This window comes from Taurulus bubalis, assembly GCF_910589615.1.
Source record: "Taurulus bubalis genome assembly, chromosome: 12".
Classification (NCBI taxonomy): Eukaryota; Metazoa; Chordata; class Actinopteri; order Perciformes; family Cottidae; genus Taurulus; species Taurulus bubalis.
Window position 1 is genome coordinate 18,987,469 of NC_136600.1, and position 10,703 is coordinate 18,998,171.

Genomic DNA, 10,703 nt, shown 5'->3' on the forward strand with positions numbered 1-10,703 from the left:
TCAGAAAATAAATGTCTCCAAATCAATATCACCTACATTTAGAAAAGTTCCTGGATTATCCGGCCCTGGAAAAGATCTGTGTGTTTAGCTCTCCGTTCATTAGGAGGGGGTGAAGCCTGGACTGCTGATCTCTGTCGCAGGACTGGCCAAACACTCGCTGGACTTCAGGCTGGCCAGAGACTTGTAGCTGGCGACTGAGGTCAGGGAGCCACACAGACCTCTTAGAGACGGAGTTTCCTCTTTACCTGAATGACAAGATACACGTGATCAATACTCGCATCACCCTTCTGGAGACCGACGCTCACTTGTAGGAGACAACGTACCTTGGTGATGCCAGTGTGTGCCGGTCGGCCTTCCCTCCAGACTCCGTGTGTGTGAGGGTTCAAGAGACGACTGGGAGAGACTCATGTCTGCAGACAGCTGCTCCAGACTCTGGAAACTCTTCCTGCAAACAAGGGACAGAGGATCAATAAACACAGAACTAGTACTAATACAACTAGTCAATCAATAGTACAAATTATAATAATTGATTATTGAGTTTAAGCAACTTAAAGAAAATTTTAAAAAATGGTGGTTGTTTGATGGTTCTTTTGAATCATGTTTAAGTTAAAGTTAGAATCATTATTTAACAACATTACTTGTGAAGCAGGAAGGAGAAATCCCATCACTTAAGATGTAAGTTTACTAACCTGCGCTCAACAAAATATAAACAGTGGGCTTCTTTTTACCTATTTATAAGAATTTGCTTTTAAATAATCTAATCTATTCAAATGCTAATACAAATTGTCTGAGCTACTGGACACCTACATTTCTGTGTCTGTCCGACTATCTATCTATCTATCTATCTATTATTCCATCCACCCACCCACTTATCCTTCTATCTATCTATCTATCTATCTATCTATCTATCTATCTATCTATCTATCCATTCATCCATCCATCCATCTAGTCCCTAACTGACGTGAAGATGGGACACCAGAAATTGCCAGTAGTTGATTAAGATAAATTATAAATGAGAAAACATCTCTATTCCATGTCTTTACAATAGCCAAAGTTGTTTGTGAACAATTAAATCATTAATTATATATAACTTGGATTGAGCCATAATGAAAGTAATAATTAGTTGTCAGCTGGAGGATGTAAACTCATCTACATACTCCTCCCACTGTCCCGTGCTCTTCCTGTACAGCAGCGTATCCAAGGCAACGGCGTTGGTATCCAAGGCGACAGGAGATGGCCACTGATTGGTCAGGTGGGCTGTTAACTCTTGCCTGGACTGCAAATCATTGTTCTTCAGCACCGTCCTGAAGACAATAGAAGTCCAGAGACAATTCATTAAATTAATAAACACTTCAAATAAAATAAAAAAGGAGTGAAGTCATTAAATGCAGTCTTTTATGGGACAAATAACATAAAAAGGCTTTGCCTGGTACCTACTCTGAAGCTTTTTATTTTTATCTACATTTTTATTCTTCATAAATTTGATAGACATGAATTTTTAGAGTTCTGCAAAAAGCTAAAAATAAAAACTAGAAAAGCTAGAAAAAGGTGTCACCATTACATATACATATTTGTCACATTAGCAAGTTTATTTGCAACTTATTTAATGCCCCAATACATATCTTGGTCACAATTATTTAATAACCAAATGTAAGGGAAGTGTTGGCGTGAAACAAAAATTGTAAAACAAAGAAATTCCTGCCTAAAACTGAATAGAATTTATGTTAAATTTGATTGTATTTGTATTAGTTGTTTTAAGCAGGCAATATAGTTTCATTGTAGCTTTAGCTTTTCTTAAAATATATTGTTTTTATTTAGTTTCAGCTTACAATGTTTTTCACTGTTTATTTTTGTTTTAGTTTCAAATTTAGCTTATGATAATAACCCTGCTCCAAACTGCCTTAGAAGCCCAAACTATTACCTGCATGTTTCACTCTGTAAATACTCTCTGACTCACTTTGTCATGCTCAAAGTTTCTCTGTGTGTAGTCACTGACTCTTGCTCTGTCGATGCTGCATGTCACTTTGCTTTTTGCATCTGAAAACATCCAATGACTCATCACAATGACTTGAGAGCGCAACTTCATTTTCAGAGATCGTGACACCAATCCTCTCGACGGACTTTGTGACTTACAGTAAATGAGTTAACCCACGGAGAAAGGGTAGTTTCACTGATTAGAACATACTGAGACACAACATTGATGCAGCCTTTCCTTTTGGCTAAAAACAGCAATTGATTCAACAACACACAGATAACAAACCACCTGCGACCTCCGGGCTTCTTGCTGTGTCCTGAATGTCAAACTCACAGCTGGATCTGCTTAAAAGTCCTCTCCACCTCACAGTCGGTAACCTCACATGCAGTGACACACACACACACACACACACACACACACGCACACACACACACACACACACACACGGAGCAGGATGAACTTACAGTTGGTCCTGCAGTTCCAGTACGATGTACTCAAGCTGCTCTTTCTCCAGTGTGTGGGAGAGGTGTGTGTCTGCTAGGCTCTGCTGAAGAGCTTTGTTATGAGACACAGCCTCTGACAGCTGGGCTTCTCGGAGGCAGACCAGCTCTTCCAGGTAACCCTGAGAAAAACACGCACACACCCACTCTGTTTTCCATTTGTGTGTCTAATGCCATTAAGGCACTGCTGTGTGAATACAAACCTAAGTTCTTTGTTTTTGGCTAAAGCTAAATAAATAACCGTAGAGGACCACTGTGGCAGCTCCATCATCTTGAATAACAGTTGATGCCAAAGAAGGAAGAAACATTACAGATGTTGTATAAGCAAGAAACCGTATTAGGCTGAATTTGTGTTTGCTAAAAATAAATGGCATTACACAGTTTGAGCCTGTAATGACATGGCATCATGGAAAATGTCACATTTGCATGTATTAACATCCAATTTTTTTATCCCAAAATAACTCGTATTAAACACACCTTCTGCTCCAAAGCCATTCGGTACTTCTGCTCAAAGCGTTTGCACTTGCTGACCAAGTTGCTCTGCTCTGTGAAGATGGAGGCCGCGGTGGCCATCTTGTCGGGGGTGCTGCTCTCACTGCCGCTGCTCCCCAGAGTCCTCATCTCCTCCTCGTCACTGCTGATGCTGTTAGCACTGCACAGGGAACCAGCGTGAGCCTCATACTACTAGTACACATCCAGCCGCAATAGGCCAAATATGACGAAAAAAAATATGTGCCCCCCCCCGGACCAAAGCTGGAGGCTTTCATAAAACTTTTACACTATTGTTCACAAATCCAACGCAAATAAAAATGTAAATAGAAGGATAATGTAAATCCCACTAAAAACGACCTTATTGACCCCTGCTTTAGAGTACACTGATGATGAACTGTGTGATTTGACCTCACATACTTCTGAATGTACTTCAAGTAAGGCGTGTAGTCGATCACAGCGGGGAAGCTGCCATCCAGACTCTCTCCTTTCAGGCAGAAGCTAAAAGAAAGGATGAAAAATCAAAGCACCACCTCCACTTAGACAAGATTTACAGCTTTAAAGTACTAGTAGTTAATTTCTGCTGACTCCGCGATTATTTGTGTCCAATTAAAGGCGTTTAAATAGTTATGCAAACATGTATTTTATATTTCTAATCAACTTTGATAACTTTTTTTTATAGCTGTCAGCGACCGCTTATCTGAAATTGATGTGAACGTCACAATAAAGAACATGATACTTGTTGAAAGACATTTTCCTTTTAAGCTTTTAGATCAACCTTAACATTTTTGAAATTGTTTCTTTACCGATGACACCAAAAATGCATTTCTAGCAGAGAAAGCTACACATGGACTGTGCAACTGGGGGACGAGCAGAACTGAAGAGTTACAGCAAGAATTAGCAGAATGTGATTCGTACCTGAAGTCAATGGTGTGGAGTCCAATGAGTGTGTCTGCTAATAGCCCCGCCTCCTCTCCCAGCATGATCGCTCCATCCTCGTAAAACCTCCTGCAGTCAACACATGAGCACATTATTAGTATTAATTCAACTCCTCTAGATCTAGTCAACTGGTGTGTGATAACTAAATGCTTCAGATTAATTGTAAGAATATCTAAATTATGCTGTAACGTGCTGGTGAGACCTTGTGATTTTTAAGTCCTTTAGTGCAGATGAGATGTATTCTGATAATCTCTTCTCCATCAGGACCACTCTGATCCATGCCCTGCCCTGCAGAGAGAAATAAGACACTTTTAGTTTTAGTTTTAGTTTGTGTGTGTGTGTGTGTGTGTGTGTGTGTGTGTGTGTGTGTGTGTGTGTGTGTGTGTGTGTGTGTGTGTGTGTGTGTGTGTGTGTGTGTGTGTGTGTGTGTGTTATTCTCCCCTACAGCCTGTGTGAGCTGATGTCAGGACACTTAGAAGATGCTTAGTGCTGTGTATATACTGAAATTGCTTATATGTTTCTAATTATGGCTAAATTACACATTTATTTAATCAAATGCTCCGTTTGACTTTCTGACATTTAGAGCTAAATGAAATTTTCTTCATTGCTGCCTCGGGAAATGAAATCCGTTCCCCAGAAGGTTTTATCCTCACTTTAGCTCTCGATGATCGCACATTCTCCATGCTCTCGATGCTTCGGATGCAATTATGAGGGACTTTGCTGCAGGCGGCTTTTAAGTAATCCCAGAAACTCCGTGGACTCTCATAGCCAAACCAAGTTGTCTGACCTGAGAGAAAGAAAAGACAGAAACAGAGGTTTTTACGAACTTGAATCTGCATTTATAATGCTCTGAATTGTTAAGATGCACAAAGCAAGTTCGTCCTTGTTACTCAACTGGAAGTGGATCATAGTTGAAAGTTTTTTTACCCATAAATTACATTTAAGTGATGTAAAATGTGCAAGAATTGAACTTAAATTAAGTTTATGGGGGTAAAAATGTAAAGAAAAGAGTTTAACTTTCTGGGAGTGGAGGCATCAAATATTGATCTTTAGCAGGTCAGTGTCTATTCTATAGTATAAGGATAATAAGAGTATACGGAGTCTGCTGCTCATTTCCTGCTGAGGACCGTTATCACAGATCAACCCTTTTTTTTTATCTCGCCCCATTTTCCTGTTGTGAGAAAAACTATATTTAAGTCGTAGTATAAATCCAACACATATGTGTATCAGTTAATTACCTGCATGTGGATGAGAAGAGGATTGCTTACGTTTTTTACCTTTGAGTCGATGACTGAGGATGTGCTCCAGGATGGAAACAAAGTTAACGAACTCTGGAGATGTGTCGTCTATTGTCTCAAAACAGGAGCGGTCCAGCAGCGTCTTCACTGAAAACCTGAGGCAAGACAAGATGCACACACTTTATTTGAGCCTGTAACTTAAAGGTCTATTTTTTCCAAAGCATGGAGCTTTACAGGGATTTAGCAATACCAAAAGGTCAAAAGACACCGCATTTCAGTTATAAACAACAAAAAGTCAGAATATCTTGGCCCCTGCTTTATGGAAGCGAGAATAAATGTATAATAATCTATCGAAATTGTTCTACACCGACATCCAAGTGTGTCCAAAATGACAAAATACTTTTTTTTGTATTGCTGTCTGATGCCCGACTGAATGATGTCAAAGACGAAGACACACTCTGACTACTAGTAATGCACATTTACCAAATGCACAAAACAACAAACAAACAAAAGAACATCAATCTTAATGGACATAAAACAACAAACGTAAAGTTGATTTTTTTTTTTACTATTGATTACTAAATGAGTCTGTCATTACAAGCGATTAGAAAAATAAACACACATGGCATCCACAGTTAAAATAAGGCTTTGATTAACATCCTGTGATGAAACAGGTCATGATGTGCTGCCCAGTGAGAGTCATGTGCACTGACGACTAATCTGGTTTCAACTGATGGGACAGGAAGACAGGAGAGGTAATGGACAAGGCTGCGTGCGCTTGTTGCTTAGCAGCAGGGTGACCACAGAGGGCGTGCCTCCAGTGAAAGACATTGAAAGTGGAGAGGTTTCATCTTATTTCCATGAATAGGGGCAGGTTTGAATCACATGCCATGTACATTAACTTTCAGACACTTTGAAAAGCAACCCTGCTCTACACAGCGATTAGTGAATGGTCCCTTCTGGGCTACAGTAGTGAGGTAGTGAGTTGGTAGATATAAAAGGCTCATTCAAATGTCACAAAAACACAACAATTCTTATTTAGGTAATAAGAAAACAAATGTACTCATTTAATATTACATTTCTGCCAATAGAGCCAGCTAAATGCTTTAATAGTACGAGTAACACGACACCTGTGTTTTTAAGTGAAATGTCTGCTGCTGTGCTTTTGTGGAGCTGCACAGACTTTTACTTTACTTCCCCCTGAGATGACAATCCTATTTCATTAATTCATGGGCGCTTAGATAGATAACACCATACAGGCTCTTCTAAAGCACTGCTGCTCTGCTCTTTAGCATTCAGTCTATAAAAACATTTCCTCAGTTCTTTACTGTGCATTCATCTACACAACAGCTTTTTACCACTGAAGCTGTGTTTTTGATGTTTACCTCCATGTTATTAAATGATGGAAGATGAACATCCCCGCTGTCCTGCATTGGTGCACTGAGTTTGATGACTTCAAAGATACTCTGCGTTTAATTCTAGACGGTACAATTAATTTTCTTTTCTGCATCTATAGAGAGCATGAGCTCTAAAAACAACCGGCATCTTTTCAATGGCAGGTGTTGACGGCTACTGCAGCAGCTAGACTCTGCTTTCCTCTCACACTCACTTCCAGCACCAATCTACACTTTTCTTTTCTTTTCTGCCATCACTTCTCTTCTCCCTCCTCCGCTTGTACCAATCAGCGAGTTGATGGCTGGTGAGGAGGTAGAAAGGACCCGAGTGGTCAGCAAGGAGCACCTGCGTTACTCTCCTTTTCCATCTGTTCCAAGTGACGTGAATGGATGGAGGCATACGCGTCAGGCACCGTTATGCCTGAACAATATATTTGTTCTTCTGTTAACTGAGCAACTGGAACAGGTGATGCATTACCAGTTTGTTGTACACTTTCTTGGTGCCAAATTAAATACTAAAACAATTAAACCTGCATATCTTTCCTTTTTCTCTGACCTTTTCTGCTCCTCTGTCTCAAACGCACCGCAGGGACTGTCAGTCAGAAACTGACATCTGCCAGCAGCTATGAGAGGACCACAAATCAATACTCGGAGCACTTTTCCCTTTAGCTGACAAAGAGAGGAGGAGAAACAGGTTTGTGCACACCTCAGCATCTGTCAGCCATGTTCCAAATGTATCAACCAAGCCTACTTTTCAGAAATCCATTGAGGAATTAATCACTTTAACTGGTGCAATATAAATACATTATAAATACTTTTATTCCGTCTGTATATATAATATTGCGATTGTGGATTCTTTCTTCTTTACTGTTTTTATTACTGTTTTTACTGTTTATTCAGATTACTTGTTTTTTATTTTACTATGCATCTCTTGTGTGCACTGCTGCTGTAATCCTGCAATTTCCCCACTGCAGGACTAATAAAGGATTATCTTATTTGACATCTAATGAATTTCAGGCAAAGAAGTTAAAACAAAAATGCACTTAATATCGATCTACTTGAATGATGTCCCTGGTAGTGTTAAGGGGAGTCCTAACTGGCTTTAAACCATCAATAAGAAAAATCGAAAAAGGTACATATTATATTTGCAGTTACACAAATTAAACAATTTCAAAGAAGAAGAAAAAAAATAGTTTTTAACAATTGTATGTGGTCCAACATTTGTACATTTGTATTGGGGTGGGGTTGTGATGGTGGAATTTGAACTCAAGACCTGAGCATTTCCAAAATGCTGGGCTTAATCCTACACTGCACTGGGTATTTAAAAGTGAAATGTGATTGTGCAGGATGCTGGTTGTGGGCGTGAATGAGTATTTGTGTTTGACTGAGTGAAGGAGATGCATCATGTAGCTTACAAAACACACGAAAGAGGCATTCAGCCGGGGTCAGTCAGCTGACATTTGAATGATGAGTGTTCTCTGATGATTGAATGCTTTTCATTCAGTGCAGATACAGAATTAATGTATTCTGTGTGCATTGGAAGTAATCTCTTCCAATCCGGATGGAGACCGGGTTTGCAGTCCTGTTCCCCAAGCTAAACCCGACATAATTATACGCATATGAAATTATGAATAAACAAATCTGCAATTCCCACCTGCACACCGTGAGCAGGTTCCTCCTCTCCACCACGGCGCTCCTGCCCGCTCCACGCCTGCGGACGACATGCAGCCCCACGCCAAGCGACGCCATCCCCGGCCCTTGTCCGGGCCGCTGCGAGCGGAGGTGGTGCGCAGTCCCCGCTCCGCTCGCGCTACCGCAGGGTAGGTTTGGGCCAGCGGTCTCCGTCAGCTTGGAGGAATACACTCAGCTGAAGGAGGGGCTGAAAACCACCCTAACCTGCAATGCGATAGGACTTCCTGTTGGGACTTTAAAAATAAAAGCTCATACGGCAGACCAGTGTCTGACTCCACATCAGTAATACAATACAAAACTTTAAAAAGAGTGTCATGTAATATAATAAAACATTAAGAATGCAGACAACTTAAAGACGTTCGGCTATGCCAGCATAACTGAAAACTGAAATTATTTTAAAAATGATATTACACAAATGAGCTGTCAGTGAATTCTGTTGTGTCACCATATTACAGTCCTGTGTTTTGATAAATAAATAAAAAAGTCACATTAGGATCATTGATTGTGACATTTAACTGCCTTTAAGTCATCTTGAAGGAGGGGCGCATCACCTAGAAGCCTAAAAAAAACAGTCAATTCTGTCTGGGTTCCCTCTAACATCAGTGTCAAACTTTCGGGGTCGGTTGTCATCAGTACGTAGTCAAAATAATTAACTAAATAGATTAGATATGAAAAAATATGCGATTGGATTATAGTTACATCTTAAAGGAGTACTTGAATAGATTATAGATTGTCTGTCAAATATACTTATATATATATTAAAAGAAGTGCAAATATAGAAACACACTATAGTGTACTGCAAATGCAGGGATCCTATGTTTGAATCCTTTCTGGATTCACTCACATTCGTTCAAGCGGAGCGGAATCACGTTCATTATCTCCAACAATAAGTCATAAGAATAACTCAGTAAAGGTCAATATATTTACAATGGTGTCATGTGTTTCCTTTAAAGACTTTTGACATTGACCTCACACCATAGAAAAAGCCACTCCTGTGGTTTGTTAGATTCACGTCTCTTCAAGTAGTGTTGTTGTTTTCAAATCTCACAATTAGGTAGATCCTCTCGGACATGGCACTCATATATATATATATAAATAGCAATATAACAGCATTGAAAATACTATTTTCAGTTGTTGTGTGTCTGTGGTTTGTTTGCACCACATCCTCATACACTTCACAGGAAAGTTAAGAGCAGGAGTATCACAGGATGAGATAACATGGGGTGAAGTCCATCTTAATTGTACTTTATAGACACTATGTCAGAGTTCAACAAGAGATTAAACCATGGATATACTATTCCTATTGTAGTCTGGTTGTTTTAAAAAAAAAAAGGCCACCACGGTTGCTGATGGTTTGGTTTAGAGGCGTTTCCAAACATTGGAACCCTTACAATGGCACAATTTCCAACACAAACAGAACACAGATACTTTCTCTGTCATACGACTATTTCCTAAACCATAGACAAAATATATCATACCATTCATCTGCATTCATTATCGCACGACCAAAACCAGCCCAGTCAGCGACACCTTCCCAGTAACCCTCCTGATGGTATTCGCCTGGTGCCTCAGTGACGGCGTCACTACGCCCCCAAGCGGTGGGATGTGTAACAAAACAAAGTAATAACAACTTGACTCCTACAATTATCCTCCTGAGACCCGGCAATGCATTTTTGTACACTGTAGTGCACATTATGTTTTTGCTAATTCCTTTCATACTACACATGCCACTCTATTGAGTCCTGATGTTCCTTAAAGAGGACAACCATAGCTTTAAAATTACATCACATGTGTGGGAATGTGGCATTGCCAACTTTCCTTGGCAGGTCTTTTCAAAATGGCAGCCTCCACAACAAGCACATTTTATGGAAAAAAGAAAGGTAAGCATTATGTTCATATGTAACATGTTTTTTAATGTTATATTTGGATTGTTTTTAGTAAGTACACATCTAAGGAGAAAGGGAGTGAGTTTTCAGAGCTGAGCTTATTTGTTGTCATAGGAAAAACAACTAATTTATGAATGTACACTGTAGTGCACGTCAGGACTTTGTACTTTTTTAGTAGAGAACTTCATGACAGAGGCAGAAAGCATCCTTAACCGAATCATTGAGGGAGATTCAGACCTTTTTATAACATGTTAATTGTACTAAATTGTAGAGTGTGCTTTGTATTTCTCTTAGGTTCATGCTGTGTTGGGCAGAATACAGATGATGGAACCCAAATAAGCCGTAGAGACTGCAGCCACAGCAGTACTTCCAGCAGCACGTTGACGAAGATCTGTCCTTAACGATGTGCTGTTGTACACTAGAGTGCACATGTCATGAAATTGTAATAAAGTAATGCTAAAAAGTGTGTTTTTTACCACCCCAACACTTAATTTATTAAAAAATATATATATATTTAGCATATTTGTTTTCCTGGGTCTCAGGAGGATATGATAATGCAACTCTATTCGGCGATGCCTGTGTCTTCTTTG

General features: G+C 39.7%; 1 protein-coding gene across 3 annotated transcripts; it reads right to left on the reverse strand.

Annotated features, from left to right (window-relative positions):
- Positions 1–69: 69 nt before the first annotated feature.
- Positions 70–8,284, reverse strand: rundc3b (RUN domain containing 3b; the record flags this gene model as incomplete). 3 transcript variants are annotated; one of them, XM_079226956.1, is made up of 11 exons in its annotated part: positions 70–245; positions 324–430; positions 1,158–1,304; positions 2,440–2,597; positions 2,953–3,127; positions 3,385–3,465; positions 3,883–3,972; positions 4,106–4,191; positions 4,557–4,690; positions 5,181–5,296; positions 8,190–8,284. In XM_079226956.1, 11 exons carry the CDS (start codon positions 8,282–8,284, stop codon positions 100–102), a joined length of 1,335 nt encoding a protein of 444 aa, XP_079083082.1. In that variant the 3' UTR covers positions 70–99. The 3 variants fall into 3 exon arrangements, with proteins under 3 accessions (XP_079083082.1, XP_079083080.1, XP_079083081.1); XM_079226954.1 differs by having other exon boundaries at positions 324–445; XM_079226955.1 differs by having other exon boundaries at positions 324–432; positions 1,154–1,304.
- Between the last annotated feature and the right edge of the window lie 2,419 nt (positions 8,285–10,703).